Source organism: Saccopteryx leptura, chromosome 11, assembly GCF_036850995.1.
Source record: "Saccopteryx leptura isolate mSacLep1 chromosome 11, mSacLep1_pri_phased_curated, whole genome shotgun sequence".
Classification (NCBI taxonomy): domain Eukaryota; kingdom Metazoa; phylum Chordata; class Mammalia; order Chiroptera; family Emballonuridae; genus Saccopteryx; species Saccopteryx leptura.
The window spans coordinates 22,758,320-22,777,367 of NC_089513.1; the positions used below are offsets into that span (position 1 = coordinate 22,758,320).

The 19,048-nt window shown below is 47.6% G+C and overlaps 1 protein-coding gene across 2 annotated transcripts in view; it reads left to right on the forward strand.

The window, feature by feature from the left end:
* The window catches only part of LOXHD1 (lipoxygenase homology PLAT domains 1), a 140,928-nt gene that overhangs the window by 27,145 nt on the left and 94,735 nt on the right, over positions 1-19,048 (forward strand). For both annotated transcript variants that reach the window (XM_066352890.1, XM_066352891.1), the window contains exons 5-6: positions 5,716-5,814; positions 12,708-12,856. In XM_066352890.1, coding sequence (XP_066208987.1) covers positions 5,716-5,814; positions 12,708-12,856 — 248 coding nt within the window. The remainder of the gene's footprint in view (positions 1-5,715; positions 5,815-12,707; positions 12,857-19,048) is intronic.

The following is a 19,048-nucleotide window of genomic DNA, read 5'->3' on the forward strand; positions in this document are numbered from 1 at the left end:
AGGGTGTGAGCCATTGCAGATTTGGGGCGGGGGTAAAATCAAGTCCAGCCATCCTCCTTCCAGCTCCGTCTCCACTCCTCCCCCGCCAAAATAAGTAAAGTCACACTCTGACCGCACAGGACCTGAGACTGGCTGAAAGGCAAGGGAAAGAAACGCTGTGAGTCAGTTCACCACCAGTTTTCATTCATGATTCTCTGCTTCCTAAAAAAGCCTGGACCACGTGAGCTCCTTTCTCTGAGGCTCAACCGGTGGTGGGTGTGGGGTGGTCCCTTCCTTGGCAAGCGGGATGCAGGCTGAGCTGCAGAGCATTTGCTGGACTTCTGTTGTCATGAACGTGACGAGCAGCTCAGCTGGCCGGCTGTGCAGGAGGGACCAGGATTTGGGGCTTCCAGCCCCCTCCTGGCTGTGCCTCCCCTTGCCCCCACGGTGGCTCTGTGGAGCTGTGTCTTGTCGCTGCTATGTGCTGCCTGTTCCAGACAGCGCAGGGGAGGCTGTGGAGGCGGCTGGCGCACCAGACACCGGAGGCGGAGCGGGCCTGCTCTTGCCTGCCTTTTCTGGAAGCCCATGCAGGCAGTTTCCAGTTGGCCTGCAGGGGACAGATTTCCTGTTCAGTGGGAGCAGCCTGTGCCTCTGCCGTGAGGCTGGCGGAGAACACAGAGAGGGCAAGGCTGGGCCTGTGTGTCCCCTGGGCCGGGCAAGGAGGACACAGGCCACCCTCTGCTGTGGCCTGGAGGCAGGCTCTCTGACTACAGGCTACAACTCACTCCACTAGCACAGGACCTCAGCCCACTTCTGTGCTTTGGGTGGTACCATGCGATCAACTTAATCACTGGTCTGTGTCCCTTATTGTATACTTTTCAGATCAATGCTCAGATTAGAGCCCACACTGACTTTAGCAGAAGGCTCTGCCTGGAAGGCCGGGCTGCTGGGGTCAGTGGTGCGGGCTGTGCGCTGCCCTGGGGTGTCTGCATGGACAGAGCTGCCATGCCATGGAGGCTGCAGACTCCGGCGTTTACTACGACAATATCTGACAGATGGCAGTGCAGTGTCTTGAGGAAGGGAGCTTTTCTCTAGTTCGCATGGAGGCACTGTGTGGGCTAATGCCAGTCCTGTTGACGGGCCAGGGAGAACTCAGTTCTCAGGAGAATTCCAGACAGGTCCTGTGCCAGATGGGTAAGCCATAAACCAGCCTTGGGTTGGACAACAATCACTAGGTTCCCGGGACCCATCTCTAGGCCATGCTTCTGCCATGTTTGCTCAGGAAGGGTGATGAGCTAGCTCCCTGCTAGCGCCTCCTTCACCTTGACCTTCGCCTCCCCTTCCCATCTCTGCTCCTTGTTTGCTTTCAACTAGGCAGTGAGTTGAAGGCACAATGCCTAAAGTCAAAGAACTGGCACTTCCCTCTGTTCCCACCTTCAGGCATCCCCAGCCCGGGCCTCCTTCTCACTGGACTGTGAGGAGCCTTAGGCTGAGCTCGGGCACACAGCCTCCTGGAGGCAGGGAAGCTGCCCCCCCACCCCGGCCCTCACTAGGCACAGGGCATGCTCAATCCCGCTCCCTCCACCTCAACAGAGAAAGAGCAATAGTTCTGCAATCCTTGGAGCCTTGACCCGCTTGGCTAGTGGTCAGGATATGCTGCGACTGTCCTGCAGCCAGCGGCTGACCACCCTGGCCCCAGGCAGCTCTGCTCTCACTCCAGGCTGCAGAGTGGAGTCCTCTGCCTGGAAACACACAGAGCAGTGCCTGAGAGCACAGAGGGCGGAGGGCAGGGGCTGTGGGCCCGACACCGCCTGCCACCTGGCTTTGTGTGGACCTTGAGCTAAGGAAGTTTTTTTTTTTTTTTTACATTTTTAAAAGGTTGGCAAGAAAAAAACAAAGCAAGAATAATCTTTTGTGACATAGGAAAGTTATATGAAATTTAAGTGTCTGTGTCCATAAGGTTTTATTGGAACACAGCCACAGCCGTGTGTTGTCACACAGATTGTGTGTGGCCGCTTTGGCGATGCAGTGGTAGAGGTGAGTACCTGAGACAGAGCCCACGTAGCCTGTAAGGCCTAAAATATTTACTACCTGGCACTTCACAGAAAAAGTTCGCTGACCCCTGGCATGGAGCATCAGAGCCCATGGGTTTTCAGGAAAGGGACCTGGCTTTGAGTCCTTGTTGCATCATTTAGCAGTTGTGTGACCTCGAGCAAGCCACCTTAACCTGTGAGCCTCGGTTTCCCCACCTGTAAATGAGAACATCAGCACACCTGCTCTGTCTGTGCCATGTGGTTATTGTGCCAATCAGGTGACCTCAAGGACAAGCTGGTGCTTTGGGAGCTGCAAGGCCAGTGTGGGTGTTTAGTGTCATTTCCCCTGGACAGTGGGTTAGCTCCGGCCATCCTCTTCCAACCCTTTTCCTCATCATCTTTCTCTCTTCTGGCCTCAGGGCAGGGCAGGGCAGGGCAGGGCTTTTTAATTGCCCTTCATTTCTCCCTCCTTTGTTACCAAGTTCCTGTTACCAGGAGGGCACCCACGTTTTATCTATGAGCATTTTACCTGACCACCAGATCTAAGGGGTGAACTCAACATATTGAAATCCACTTGCCAGTGTGTACTCTGAGATTCTAAGCACAAGAAATGGGGGGAGGAAGTTCTGACATGCCACACTGACAGTTTGCCAACTGGGAGAGAAGGAACCCCTACTTTTACCAGCTTGCTTTCCCATCGGTATATGCACGTAATTACAACTTAGAGGCCAGCACAGCACCCTGGGCCTTGTTTGAAAAGTGGCAAATCAGATAGTTTAGGATTCTGCTCGAAGAGAAAATGTTAAAAAAATAAATTAATTAATAAAGGAGGGGGAGCAGTAATCTAACTAGTTTTACGGTCATTCTACGGGGCCTTTCAAAGAGCAGTTGTGAGGGGTGCCCCCCTAGTGCGATCAAAGGTCATCTGACACATAGGGACCTGCTCTCCCCCCAGCCAGCTACATGGGGACTCAGGGACCCATCTTGCCAGAGAAAGCTCTCAGGGGTTTAGAAGACAGTCCGCCCTTGCGTCAGAATTAACTTCCTCCTGCACATGTTCACCTGACTTCCTGATCCCTGACACGGGCTCAGCCAGAAAGGCCTGGGGCTCCTTCCCACCCCAGCTCTGTGCAGCTGACCCTGGCTGTCTCCACATGGTCTGCTTTGGCCCGGATGCTCTGCTTCTCTGCGTCTCTCCAGCACAGGGACGCTGCGTGTTCCCAGAGCCCTGTGTGGGCTTCCGCCTCCCAGGCCGTGCCGGCCTTGGCCTTGGGCTCCTCCCGCATCGCCTGAGGTGCCTCCTTCATCCCCTGGATCCCTCCACGTCTGCAGGGCTGCCTTTCCTGGTCCATCACCGTGGAACTGCAGATTGAAGAAGACCCTCAGTATGCTCACATCCGCTCACCTCTGGCATTTTCTCCGCAGTGTCCCTGACAGATGGCTGTCCACCCATGTGCTGGACACTTAACAGCTCTGCCTACGTGTCTCTGGGTGTGGGAAACTCACTTCCCCAGGGGCATCCCAGTCCTTGTTGGCTAGCTTTTGCCACTAGAAATGGTGCTTTTGGTGAGCTAAGTTATTCTTTGTTATAATTCAACCTGCTAATTTGAATTCTGACTTCTGGAATGATTCAGAGCATCTTCTACTCCTTCCAGAAATTCTTCCAGGCCTCCTCATCCTTTCTTCTGCTTCCCTGTGCCCAGTGCCCTCTGGTGTCCTGCTTCCCTGTGCCCAGTGCCCTCTGGTGACCTGGTGACCCTCTGGCTGACCAGTGTTCAGCAGTGGCCTGCAGAGACTCCCTGATTCCCACCTTCCTGTGGCATCACTGGCATGGAGGCCTGGGCATCCTGCCACCTGCAGAAGGGTCTTGCCTCTGTGTGAACTGAGCCTGGGCTGAACCTGAGAAAGGATGTGACCCAAAGTAAGTGGTTCTCAGAGGCTCTGGCAGCAAGGGGAGGAAAGGACCCGTCCTCCCCCATCCTGGACCCTGTAGGAGGCCTGGGCAGCTGGAAGACAGCCAAAAGCAGGCTCACTGGACACGGTCAAGGTCGTCCTGGTCCCTTACGGCCCCGTGTCGTGTGGCTCTGGGGACGGCCTGCGAATCAGCCTTGCTAACGTACTCGCCAGGTCGCCAGAATGTGGCCCTGATCTCGAGCCACTCACCTCGGGGTTGCCTGGGTCTGGCCTCCTGTTTCAGAGGGGTCTCTGTGGTGAGTCAGGACGAGGTGGGAACCTGAGAGGGCCTAATGTCCTGGCGCCTTCAGCTGGGGACAAGGTTTGGAGGGTTTCCCTCCCCTGCAATGGGTCTCATTGAGAGAGGATTGGGGGGAGAAGTCACTGCTCCCTCCTGGCTCAGGGTTCTCAGCAGGTCAGGAAGCAGCCTCCAGGGCTGTGTAGGGGATGTGCGTGTCCTCCGTGGGCTCCCTGAAGTATTCTCGCAAAGAGCTTGGAAGCCTTACCTGCGGGAAACAGTGAATAGCAGAACGCAGTAGATGGTGAACCGGAAATCACTGATACGGACAGTACAGTAGTGCCAAGGATTGGAGAGCAGAAAGACCCTGGGCGCCGGGACATCAGGCAAGGCTCTAGGGAGGAGGGGCCAGGACTCTGGACCTCAGTTAAAACAGCTCTAATTGTTATCAACTTCATCTGCTGGGCAGAAGATATCTGAACGAAAGATTCTGCTGCATAAAAAATAGAAAGTTTTTCTCTCTCACTCTCTTTCTCTCTCTCTCTCTCACTTTCCCTCCTTCCTTTCTAAAATTAAAAAAAAAAAAACACCAAAAAAAAAAAAAAAAAATAGAAAGCCATTCCAGGAGGGAGAGCAGGAAGGAAAAGTTGCCTCAGGCCTTGGAATTGTTGGCACCCAGAGAAAAGCTAGAGGATTCTCCCTCCGACATCTCACAGCGACCCCTACCCTTTGCTCCCGGCCCCGTCCGAGGCAGGATCCAGCTGGGGAGACCAGGCCCTGCTCAGCATGTTGTCAAATTTGCATTGAGCTCCATCCCCCTTTAAGGACAAAGTTGAAGCATTTGGGGGTTCAATGAATGGAGCAAAGATACAAGAAGCAGATACAGGTCTTTAAATGAGGTAACCCCTAAGTGTGCATTTGCTGGATACTGTTGGTACCTCTTGTCTTTGCATTGGTTATGACCTTGACAGTTTTCATTTGCAGAACCCATTTTTCCCTAGTGATATTCTACACCGCGGTGAAGCATGGAGAGACTGGAGAAGGCAGAGCAGCCAGAGGGAGTGCAGTTAGAAGCAGTTCAATATCCAGGGGAAGCCTGCTGGGGTGGCTCAGTGTGGCTCTGTGGATTTGGGCTGATTCTTGCATCCCAAGGCAACATGTTAGTACAAAAAAACAGAAGTCCCCTCTGCCTCTGGTTTATTCTGTGTAATTGGTTTAGCACTGACCATTTGACCTTTTTTCCCCAGCGTTATTGAAATATAACTGATATATAACATTGTATAAGTTTATGATGTACAATGTGCTGATTTGATATGCTTGTATAGTAGCAATGACCATTTGGAACCAATGTTAAGCAACTTGTTTCTTTCTTGGTTATTGATAAGATGGTAACAATTCCTGCATTGCTGGAGGGGAAGGTGGATGGGGTAGTAGCTACTTTAGGGCCTCTGCTCTGCTCTTCTTATGATCCCAATGAGCATGAACTGAGGCTTTCTCTGTCCTCATTTTCAGGTAACAGGTATGAAATTAAGGTGTACACTGGTGATATGCTCGGTGCAGGAACCGATGCTGATGTCTTCCTCAATTTATTTGGAGAATATGGAGACACAGGTAATGGGTTTGACATCTTTTCTTCGCAAACCACACCCTAACTGCTTCCTGGTCGGACTGTCTCCTACCCTCTTTGTAAAGGAAGGCAGCCCCAGTCTTCTCGAGGTTCCTCTGCCTGGGGATCTCTCCTCTTGTGATGTGGTTAGTCACGGGCTTCCCTGGGCAACAAGGTGCCCGTCTTGTGAGATTCATGTGTGGGATGTGTTTTCAGAATAAGGTGTGCTTGGGTTTTGGCTTGATTTAAAATTGTTCCGCATCCTAGAACAGATCCAAGCTTCATGTCACCAGAGAACCCATTTTCACCCTGTTTGTCTCCCTAAGCTCATGTCCATCTTGAGTTATATTTTGGGCTGTGGCATGGCCTGGTTTAATGCAGTGGTTTGGGGCTAACCATAATGGGGCTAGGGATAGACTTAGACTTGCTCTTACAGATGGGGCAAGAAGGGAGGACACAGCCACAGCCACAGCCACAGGTGTTGGGAGGAAATTTAGGCCAGTGGAACTGAAACAGGTGCTTCTCTCCTGCTTCTGCCAATTTAGTGGAAGAACATGGGAGTTAGTAAGACTACTGAGACATATAGGCTTTGGACATAATATATTTAAAAGTTCAACATGCATTGCTGAGCATATAAAAAAAGAAAGAAAGAAAGAGAAGTCTCCAGGTACCAGAAATGAAAAGGAAACTCAAAACCAAATGATTTGCTATGAATTGACACTGTTGGAAGAAGAGAGCTTTCACACTGAACAATCTAAAGGATGTATTTTATACCCAGTTGAAGTCAGAAAATGAGATATTGGCCTTTCAGGAAGCAAAATATGCAAAATTAGAACCACACACGAAGCCAGGAGTCTTGAAGGTTCACAGAACATTTTCTTTTTCTTTTTTTTTTTTTTTTTAAAATAAATTTTTATTAATGGTAATGGGATGACATTAATAAATCAGGGTACATATATTCAAAGAAAACATGTCTAGGTTATTTTGTCATTAAATTATGTTGCATACCCCTCGCCCAAAGTCAGATTGTCCTTCGCCACCCTCTATCTAGTTCTCTGTGCCCCTCCCCCTCCCCCTAACTCTCCCCCTGTCCTCCCTCCCCCCACCCCTGGTAACCACCACACTCTTGTCCATGTCTCTACACAGAACATTTTCAGTGAAAAAGTAGACCAAGAAAAAATGTGCTCATCAGCAGAGGTGGATTAAGGTCAGTCGAGGCCCCGGGCGCACAAGAAAATATGGGCCCCTTAAAAAAAAAGAATATTGGGCACCTTAAAAAAAGAGAGAGGGAAAATAAAAATATATGTTAACCATATTTTTAAATAAATAAAAAACATTACGTATTATTAATGTTAAAATTGCACATATGAAACCAAACTTGGTGTCGTTAGAAAAAAGTATAAAGTTGGGGTTTTGTGGGGCTCTTCAGAAGTCGGGATCCAGGGTGTGCGCCTGGTTTGCCAGCTGTTAAATCCGCCTCTGCTCATCAGCGCAGTAAACTTATCTCTGCAAGCGCTCTAGATTAGAAAGACAATTGCTGAGAAAGTGATACTTTAGGATTGCACCGCCTGTGAGCTTGAGGTTTGATTTTATGCTACAAGTGTAATTTGGGGACTTCCTCTTCTCCAAACAGAAAATTGGTTTCATGCTAGTAACACCCTTGAGTGCTTAGCAGAAGAATGGAGAATCTCACAAATAAAGTACTGAGGTTGAGTTCAGTTTCCAAAACCACAAAATATTTATGGAGACAATTCAACATGGCTAAACATCAATAGACACAGCAAACAATGAAATTAACCCCACCCCCAACTGGATTTCAGATAATAGAGTAACCTAAAAAAGGCTGTTACTTAAATATTTTAAACTATCAACATGAAATATATAATTAAAAAAAAATTACAGGCACCATGAAAAATATAGCAAACATAAACACAGGAAATAAAAATATAGTCACTAAATATAAACATTTAATGGATGGCTTAACCAACACAGTTAGAAACCATTGAATATAGAATTTGTAAATTATAATATAAATATGAGCAAAATATTCAGATGTAGCAGAGAAACAAAGGGTTGAAAAATATAAATGAGAGGCCATAGGACATGTAGGAGCAAATAAGTTCTGATAGCTGTTAAGCAGAAGTTCCAGAAACAGAGGATATATAATAGGTGAAAGGAAATATTTGAAGATATAATGGTTGAAACTTTTCCAAAATAGAGCAAAGATATGAATCTTCAGATTAAATAAAGAAAATGAGTCATTAAACAGGAAAAATAAAAATATCCACATTTAGATACATTGTGGTGAAACCAAAAGCAAAGAGAAAGAACTTAAAAGTAACCAAGTTTGGCAGATTCTTTCTATAAAAAAAAAATTCAGTTTATAGCAAATTTCTATCATAAATCTATAGAGGTCATAAATTCATTGAATATTATCTTCAATGTTCCAAGCAAGAATGTATATCAACCTAGAATTCTCTGCCTAGTTAGGTTATAATTCCAGAGTGAGAGCATAATTAATGAATTTCCATGCAAATAAAGAGAAATAGACTTTTCATTCATAGACCTACGCTTAAACAACCATTAAAGAGTATACTTTAAGAAAAAGGAAAACTTACCCAAAGGAAAGGATGGGATGCAAGAAACAAAAGTGAGCCAAAGAGTTGGTAATTATGTGACAAATCTAAGCAAGCACTGACTATACAAAGCTATAACAATAATGACTGTTATCAAGGCATGAGAAAATGTGAACCTCAAATACTAAAAAACAATCATCTTTGAGAAGTAAAGTAGATAATGAGAGTTAAAACATAATAAGATTGTTGGTTCCAGCCCATTTTCCCATCCCTATGAGAGTAGAGATGTTAACTTTAAACTGTAATGTCAAATATGCATATTATAATGCATATAATGTCAAGTATCCATATTATAAAATTAACCACCAAAAATAGAAATTCATAATTTCTAAACCAATTAAGGGAATAAAAGGAATTAAAACTCAATCCTCCCAATAGCAAAGAAAAAGCATGGCTAAAAGCAAAAAGAAAGATAAGTGTATAATCACAATAAGTAGAAATAAACTAAACTTCATCCGTTAAAGGATACATAGTCTCATATTAAATGAAAATAAGTAAAACCCAGCTTAAATATATGATACAAAAGGGCTAAGAATGAATAAGATGGAATAAAGTATTCCAGGAACACATCAGCAACAGGGAAGAAGCTGGTGGAGCTATATTAGCATCTGTCAAATTAATCTTTAAGGAAAAATGCTTGTTAAATATAAAAATATATTAGGCAATGAGAAAAGGAAGAATAAACCTGGAAGATATAATAATTATGAACTTGTATAAACTTAACAGCATAATCCAAAAATATGTGAAGCAAAAATGAACACAATTCTTGGAGGAACTTAATAAATCAAACCATAGTGGAAGATTTTAATACAATACTCAATAACTGACAAGTTAAATGGATAAAAATTTAGTGGATGCAGAAGATTTTACACAGTTAATAAACTTGAGTTGATGGAAGTATGTAGATTTCTGTATCAAATGTTAGAGAATACATACCTTTTTCAGGCATGTAATGATCACATACTAAACCACAAAGCAAGTCTTAACAAATTCAAATAAATCAATATCATAGAGACACCATTCTTTAATTATAAGTCAATAAAATTAGAAGAAACTTCAACCTCTCACTCTATTAAGAAACAAACGTTAATTTTCTTAGAAAATCATCCTCAGCCTGACCAGGCAGTGGCACAGTGGATAGAGCGTCGGACTGGGATGCAGAGGACCCAGGTTCGAGATCCTGAGGTCGCCAGCTTGAGCACAGGCTCATCTGGTTTGAGCAAGGCTCACCAGCTTGAGCCCAAGGTCGCTGGCTTGAGCAATGGGTTACTTGGTCTGCTGAAGGCCCGCGGTAAAGGCACATATGAGAAAGCAATCAATGAACAACTAAGGTGCCACAACAAAGAATTGATGCTTCTCATCTCTCTCCCTTCCTGTCTGTCTGTCACTATCTATCCCTCTCTCTGTCTCTGTCAAACAAACAAACAAACAAAAATGTATATTAAGATTATTAACAATAAAGGGATATTTGCCCTGCCAGATATTAAGACATTGCAGATTTCTAAAAACCAGAACTGTGTGATATGGGTAGAAGATAAACACGTAAACTAACAGAACACAATGAAAAGTCTAGAAACACACATAGAGGCAGCATTATACATCAGAAGGGAAAGGATGTCAGTTACTGGTGGGCGAACAATTGTTTCACCAACTGAGAAAAGATAAAATTAGATCTTTTTACCTTTCACCATACACAAGAATTACTTGCAGGTGGGCTGGGCTAACGACTTAAATATGAAACAACACCGCTATGAAATTTTTAGAAGAAACTTTAAGAGAATGTCTTTTTCTATCTCAATCCAGGATGGAGTTTCTTGAACTATTCACAGAAAGTGCAAACAGCAAAGGAAAATATTGATAAAAGCCATTCAAACAAGAAAAATGTTTATATGATAAAAGATACCAGAGACAAATTAAAGACAAAGTATACAAACAAACAAAAATTACAGAAGAACAAGGTCTAAATGATATACAATATAGATATATACACCAATCTCTCACATAGATATATATACACATATATATGAACTATATATGTGAACTACACACACACACACACACACACATACATGTCAGTCTCTCAAAATAATCAAGGGAATGGAAATTAAAAGCCCAATGAGATACCATTGTACACACACTAAAACAAAAATTTAAAATATGTATGTTTATAATAATTGTGGAGAACGGGAGCCCTCATGCACTGCTGGTGGTAACTGATGTACAGGTAGTACAACCATTCGGAAGGACAATCTTGCAATACCTGGTACATTAAAGATGAGTACACTCTAAGATCCAGCAATTCTGTTTGTTAGTGCCTACTCAGAGCAGCTTCTACAAATATGCAGCAGAAAGTAGGGACAAAAGAGTCCATTTCAGTGCTATCTACTATAGCAAAGAACTAGAAACAACTTATATGTTCATCAGTATAAGAATGCCTACATAATAGTGTTTGCTTCATTCAATCATTAGCAGTTAGACTAATGAACCAAAGTTTCTAGCATCAACAGGGTAATTTCAAAAGCATAATATTAGCTGACTAAAAGGAAGCCGCACAAGGATATGTGATGATGAAGATGATATGATGATGGTAACAGGAGCACTGGCAACAACCCCAGTCACTAACACAGCACTTACTCTAAGTGTTTTGTTTGTATCAATTCATTAATACACACAGTAGACCCTATAAAGTGCTATTATTATCCCCACTGCCCAGATGAGGAACCGAGGACAGAGATGTGCAGTATAACATATTTTTGTCAAATTCTAAAACATGAAAAATTAGTATATTTTCTTTGTGGATACATACATGTGCAAAAAAACATGTATGGAAACAATACGTACCAACTGAAGACATTGTTTATTTGAGGGAGTGAGTGGGGGACAAGGATGGGCAGCAAGACTTCAAGTCTATCTGTCATGATTCATTTTCTTTAAAAATGAGAATGGTCTAAGCAAATTAGACGAAACAACATCTGCATTAACTCTTAAAACTGGGTGTCACATGGATGTCATTATTCTCTGTATGTTTGAATTGTTGCGATTTAAAATTTAGGAAAATATAAAGAATTAAATTTTAGAAAAGAAAGAAAGCAGAATGGCATAAACAGAAAGTTGGTGCTGGTTCGATTCCCGGCCAGGGCACACAGGAGAAGCGCCCATTTGCTTCTCCACCCCTCCGCCGCGCTTTCCTCTCTGTCTCTCTCTTCCCCTCCCACAGCCAAGGCTCCATTGGAGCAAAGATGGCCCGGGCGCTGGGGATGGCTCTGTGGCCTCTGCCTCAGGCGCTAGAGTGGCTCTGGTCGCAACATGGCGACGCCCAGGATGGGCAGAGCATCGCCCCCTGGTGGGCAGAGCCTCGCCCCTGGTGGGCGTGCTGGGTGGATCCCGGTCGGGCGCATGTGGGAGTCTGTCTGACTGTCTCTCCCTGTTTCCAGCTTCAGAAAAATGAAAAAAAGAAAAAAAAAAAAAGAAAGTTGGTGCTTAGACGGGGCTGGAAGGGTTCACATGACCTTCCACTTGGAACATAATGGAAAACGGCAAAATGGAAAGGAGAGCTAGAATGAGCCCCCACTCACCCGTATGGCTTTTGGTGAGGTGTTTGACTTCAAGTCTCAGTGTCTTCATCTGCAAGACAGGGTTCATAATACCTCCTTCTGAGATTGCGGCAAGGGATGAATGAGAAAAGAATCCCATGTGAAACAAATGAACAAAATATCCACGGTGAGAGTTCTCACAACTGTTCTCCAGAGGAGTCAGACCTGAGGAAGTCTGCGGGCTGCCGTCCGCCTCGGCCACAGCACCCGCACCAGCTACCACGGCTGTGCTCCCAATTCAGGACAAGCCGCTGGTTCCATCAAGGCAGGGCCTCAGGCTAGCGGTGGGTCTGCTAACTGGTTCACTGGGATGGGGACTCTGGACGAAGGCAGAAACCCCAGTTACGGGTCCTGGGCACACGTGCACACAAGGCAAGCCTCTGCTTTGGTCGGAGGTTGGACAGCCAGGAGCCTATAGAGCTTAAAGTTACCCTTGTTGGCTTTTTAAAAATGTTAACTTAAATTTTTAGAGCAGCTTTAGGTACATGGCAAAACTGAATAGAAGGATAGAAAATGCCCACATACCACCTGCCCCCTCCCCCCACTACGACATCTCCCCTCGCTGACTTTTGAGACCACCCTTCAGAGGATAAACCATTCAGGCCGGGAGCTGTTTCTCTCTCCTGCTCTAGTCTCCATCGTAATTTCCTTGCGTGTCTGTGCATCCAGGGGAGCGTAGGCTGGAGAGTGAGAAGAAGAACTTTGAAAAGGGAGCCGAAGACAAGTTCACACTGGATGCCCCCGACCTGGGGCAGCTAATGAAGATCACTGTTGGCCACAACAACAAGGGGGGGTCTCCAGGTTGGTTCCTGTGCAAGGTGGGTCCAGCTGCCTGTCTGTGGTCCCTGTGTCCTGGGGACGGTGGGGGGCGTTGGCGTGTCGGCCCTAATTTCCCTGCCATGGTCTGTCCGCCTCTACTCTTCTGCCTAAGCCTGCCGGCCAACGTCACACCTCTAAGACGTTGCCCGTGTTATAAACCTTCCCAGGAAGCCCAGTTCTCCCATTAAAAGCCTGGTCATCCTTCAAGGCTCTGCCATGAAGCTTTCCCTGACCCTGGCCCACCAGAACCTCTCCTTCCCATGAATGTTTATAACCCTGTCTGCATAGGCATGCAGTTGTCTCTAGTCATAGGGTTTCTTGTAACTTATTGCGGGCTATTGCTGTACACCTTACATTTCTGAATCCTGAGTCCGTTATCATTTCACCTATTCAGGGCAAAGTTACAAACCGAGAAGATGGCAAAAAGGCCTCTGAGAAGCTCAACTATATCTGGTCCAAAGTTTGCAAGGAACACTCATGGCCCTGGCTCTATATTGCTCTGCCCTCATTTTGAAGGGAAGACCCCTTAGACTCTCACAGTCTAATGCTTCCTTCCGGTCCTTTCTAGCAAATGTGCTACCTGCAAATTTAAACATATAGCAGAAAATTAGAGGCAGAAAGAGGCACTATATTAGGTAGAACTATTGAGAGTTATAATGGGGAGTCAGAAGATATAAAAAGCCAAAAAATATTAAAAATTGATGGAAGTTTGAGGTCATTTAGAAAATGGGCTGCCAGCCCTTTGCATATATTTCCCTTAGTCACGAGGCTATCAATATATTTCAGCTCATCACAATATAGTAGAAAAAGGTTAATGTATAATATACTTTTGAGAAATATTTTTTAAAAGGCCTTATCGTTTGAATTAAAATATCCTCAGATTTATAACAATTTGACAAATGAAGCTGTCTGATAGTTGAGGTTTTGTTATTACTTAATTTCATTTATCTTCTTGTATCAGTTAGGAAGGTATTTGGCTGCAAGTATCAGAAAATTGGAGTGCAGTGTTCAACAATCAGGGCTTACTTTTCTCCTCTCATGTGCAACCAGAGGTGGCCAGCTCAGGACTGGTGTGGCTGCTGTCTTTCTGAGACACCTGCTCTCTTGCTGCGTCACCCTTCTCAGCTCTGTGGCTTTCACCTTCCAACTTGTTGCCTCATGGTCACATGATGGCTGCTGAACTTCTAGCCATTTTTTCTGTGTCCCAGGTAGGAAAACAAGAGGAGACCCAAAGGGTAAAATACTTTTCTTCTGGCAAGCCTTTCTTTACCGTAAGAAGAGCAAAACTTGCCTTGGAACGTCTGCCTGCATTTCTTGGGCCAGAAATATGTCATGTGGCCACCCTAGCTACAATGAAAACTAAGACATCAGCAGTCTAGCTTTCCAGTCTTTATAGTAGAAAGAAGCTACAAAGAAAGTTACTGGCATGAGTGTTGAGTAGTGTCTGCTACACTTTTCTCCATACCTAGCCATTCCTTGAGGGCAACTCCCCAGTCCTTGGCATGGGACAGGGCACTGAATCAGTGAAGCCAGAAGTGGCCACATTTCCTTTGGAAAGAAGACTGCTTGTCTGGCCCTTGGAGCAGCCATCCTGGTTCCATACAGGATGCCAGGAGGCTAAATGCTGGTTGGATTGGTAAAGAAATGGGGCAGGGGTCCAGACCCCAAACAGCCAATGCACAGACAGGCTGTCCTCAGGGAGGTCTTCTTGTTCAGCTGGGCAGAGGCGGGAGAGGAGGCAGGCGCGTTTTGTGACCTCAGCCAGGAAGGGGCACAGAGCAAGTACCTGGAAGCCCAGTTCCTTCATCCTGGGGAGGAAGACTGTCTGGGTGAAAAAATGAGGTTTAGTGGAAGGGGCAGCAAAGTGCACGTGAAGTCCAGGTGTGACCTTGTTGCCGTTATTGCAGGTCCCTGCCATGTCACCTGGGTCCCGCAGCCAGTGTGCTTGGGAACCTTCACGAAGGAGGGTTCACGGATGATAATGAGAGCAGAACCACTTGACAAAGTGTGAAATGGACCGTGAGAATGCTTCTGCCCTCTGACACGTGTGCACCTTGCTCCATTGCCTTCTGAAATTTGATGTTGAAGCAGACTTTTGTTTCTTTCTGGATAAACAACCTGTTTTGTAGGGGGGGAGGTGTGGGGGGGTGGGGTTCAGCCAGGATGCTTGCAGAAAATTTTTTCATATTTATAATTTTAATCATCGTCTTGTCAGAAAATGTCTAGGAGTCGGGCCTATGCTGGTTGCCCCCCTCCTGAAGAACTCTGTTGTTCTTATTCTTTGGAATAATATTTTCTTCCTCCCTACCTTTTTCCTTTCTTTCCCCCTTATTGTTGTTTGCTGTTCAGACACTATTTTAAACCCAGAGGCCAGGCAGGCTACTTGCAGTGTGAGATTGGCTGTTCCACTTGGGGCCGTGTTATGTACATGGGTGAATTTAGGGCCTGGTAGGCACGTCCCCAGCCGTACCCTCAAAGGCAAGGGGGCTGTTCCCCTCAAAGGTCCGCTGGCTTTTCTGAAAATATCCCAGCAGCCTATTCCTTTAACTTAAGCAAACCAAAATGCTTCCTGAGGAGGAGACGTAAAATAATTCAAGCATTTTGCAGGTCAGTGTGCCTGGATTTACTAGATTTTTTTCCTGAGGGAAAAATGGTAATGAGAAAGGAGGAATGAGGGATCTAGGTCCCTGGAAGGGTGGGGGCAAGCTGAAAACCAGGGGCTAGGGGAGACTGAGGCCACTTCTGGCCACCTCCTGACCATGCCAGGGATAGGCAGACCTAAGCCCCTGCCTCCAACACCGGGCCTCCAGGCTGACCCTCTCCGGTTCGTGCGATTGATCCGCTTGCCCTCGGCTCCCCAGAGACACCAATTAAAGTGCTGTTAAATTGCCTGTATTTGCAGATTTGACACAAACGCGGAAAGTGCTCCCGCCCTCCAGGTTGTCAGGCTGGACTTCTCATGACAACCACTCCTTTGGTATTTATGTGTAAGGCTTTGGTGGGATAAATCTAAAAGCCAGTAAAATTTAACCCTTTCATAGGAAGTCTCTCTCCTCTTCTGCCTAGGCAGTCGCCTGTGGGTGATTCTCAGCCTGGGCTGATGGGCCTCGGTGGGACTGACACATCCCTCCCCCTGCTCTTGGCCCCGTCCTGGGCTGACATCCTCCCTCCCCCAGGCTTTCTCCTGGCTTTGGTGTCCACATCTACTGAGCCCAACAATTGTGATTGACTCCAATGATCAGTTCAGTTTAACAACCACTTCAAAAGATCCAGTCACAAGATGTAACATCCTGCTGCCAGTGGGCCTGACCATAGCCCTTCTGCTTCAGCAGGGATTTCCTCTGGGCTCCATAGCTTCTCAGCAGGAGGGCTGGGGCCTCCCCAGGTCCTCTGGACTCCCAGTCTGGGTTCTGTCCAGTGTGCCATGGGTTAGAAAGTCCAGAATGAGGTGGCCTGCTACAGCCTGTGGGGAGTATAAGTACCACCAGCACCACCGGCTCAGATAGAAAGAGGAGACAGAGGCTTGTGGAATGGATTGCAGGGACCTTGAGGAGCCCAAGGTGCCCTCATGTCACCAGTTAATACTCAACATTCAACAACATTTACTGAGTGATTATTACATCCTAGGTCCCACGCTGCCAACCACAGCTATTACAGTAAACATGGTCCTGCTTCTAAAACAGATAAGACATGTCTTTAAATCGTTGCTTACTTACTGTAAGGCAGGTTACTTACTGTAACCTTATCTGCCAAAATATCAAGGAAAGCCCAGCTTTCAAGGCACATCCTGTCCTAGGGGCTCCCACAAGTGTTGATCAGACCACGTTTCCCAGTCTGAAGGTCAGAAGACAGAATCAGCTGACTTGAAGGCAAAGCAGGGGTGATAAGAGCCTTGAGAACAAACAGATGCTGTGGGGTGAGCCGCGTCTGCCTGGGGGTCAGAAGAGCCTCTGTAGAGCTGGGCCGCATGGAGAGGGCCAGCAGGGCAGGGATGCTGGATAGATCTGTGCGGCGTGGAGAGGGCCAGCAGGGCAGGGAGGCTGGGTAGATCTGTGCGGTGTGGAGAGGGCCAGCTGTGCGGTGTGGAGAGGGCCAGCAGGGCAGGGAGGCTGGATAGATCTGTGCGGTGTGGAGAGGGCCAGCAGGGCAGGGAGGCTGGATAGATCTGTGCGGTGTGGAGAGGGCCAGCAGGGCAGGGATGCTGGATAGATCTGTGCGGTGTGGAGAGGGCCAGCAGGGCAGGGAGGCTGGGTAGATCTGTGCGGCGTGGAGAGGGCCAGCAGGGCAGGGATGCTGGGTAGATCTGTGCGGTGTGGAGAGGGCCAGCAGGGCAGGGAGGCTGGGTAGATCTGTGCGGTGTGGAGAGGGCCAGCAGGGCAGGGAGGCTGGGTAGATCTGTGGAGAGGGCCAGCAGGGCAGGGAGGCTGGGTAGATCTGTGCGGCGTGGAGAGGGCCAGCAGGGCAGGGAGGCTGGGTAGATCTGTGCGGCGTGGAGAGGGCCAGCAGGGCAGGGAGGCTGGGTAGATCTGTGCCGCGTGGAGAGGGCCAGCAGGGCAGGGAGGCTGGATAGATCTGTGCGGTGTGGAGAGGGCCAGCAGGGCAGGGAGGCTGGGTAGATCTGTGCGGTGTGGAGAGGGCCAGCAGGGCAGGGAGGCTGGGTAGATCTGTGCGGTGTGGAGAGGGCCAGCTGTGCGGTGTGGAGAGGGCCAGCAGGGCAGGGAGGCTGGATAGATCTGTGCGGTGTGGAGAGGGCCAGCAGGGCAGGGAGGCTGGATAGATCTGTGCGGTGTGGAGAGGCCAGCAGGGCAGGGAGGCTGGGTAGATCTGTGCGGTGTGGAGAGGGCCAGCAGGGCAGGGAGGCTGGATAGATCTGTGCGGTGTGGAGAGGGCCAGCAGGGCAGGGAGGCTGGGTAGATCTGTGCGGTGTGGAGAGGGCCAGCAGGGCAGGGAGGCTGAGTAGATCTGTGCGGTGTGGAGAGGGCCAGCAGGGCAGGGAGGCTGGGTAGATCTGTGCGGTGTGGAGAGGGCCAGCAGGGCAGGGAGGCTGGGTAGATCTGTGCGGTGTGGAGAGGGCCAGCAGGGCAGGGAGGCTGGGTAGATCTGTGCGGTGTGGAGAGGGCCAGCAGGGCAGGGAGGCTGGATAGATCTGTGCGGTGTGGAGAGGGCCAGCAGGGCAGGGAGGCTGGGTAGATCTGTGCGGTGTGGAGAGGGCCAGCAGGGCAGGGAGGCTGGGTAGATCTGTGCCCGCACGGGGCTCAAAGAGCTCTGACAAGTGATGTTAGGGGGGTGGGGAGGGCAGGTCCATATTGACTGCGGTAGCCTCAGGTGGTGATGACGGAGTGGGCATATGGGTGGGTTTAGAGGGGAGGAAAAGTGTAGAAGAAGCAAGAATATGAGGGATGTCACCAAATCCTGTCACTTACAGTTATTTGTATTTACACTATTTACATATTATGTGACAGGATTTCAGTGTAAGGGGCCACACATGGAGCACGTGGGGAAGGGAAGCCTTGTGACAGGGAGGAGGGGAAGGTCCCACCTTCCTTTACTGGCCTCAGTTTCCCCCACAGAACACTCCCTCGCTCTTCCATGAGGCCAGGTCTGTTCTGCTAACTCTCGGATGCTGAGGTTTATTTCAAAGTGGGCTCATAAGTTCCAGACCTTTCTCCCTTTTTCTCCCGTGTCAAAACTTACCTGTCCCTTACTTCCTGGTCTCAGGTCTAAAAGGTAACCACAATCCAGTAGTGGTTCTTGGAATGTGGAGATAATTATTTATTGCATTTTCTAAGGCAAGAGTGAAAACTTGGAAACAGAGACTTGTTTTCCATCCCTTTCCTGCCCCCAGGCTGGCACGTGGAGGGTACACTGTGGATGGCTCAGGTTGTCCGCATCTCAGGTGCCTTGGCACATGGCGGGGCAGAGGGACCCTCAACCACCCAAATTGTTCAGTGGGGGCAAGGGATTTGTTCCTTCTGCACAGAATGGGCCTCTACCCTGATCAGGTTATTTACGTAAAATTGGTAGAAATTATTCCAATATTGAAGAGGGAGAGCTGCTATGAATCATAGTTGACATTCTACATCAATTGAAAACTTACTGATCCAAGACCAGCTCCATGCATTGGAGACATGTGTACCCTGTCAGGGAGGACACAGAGGCCCCAAGGCCCTGGATTTGTTGGACGTATCTGT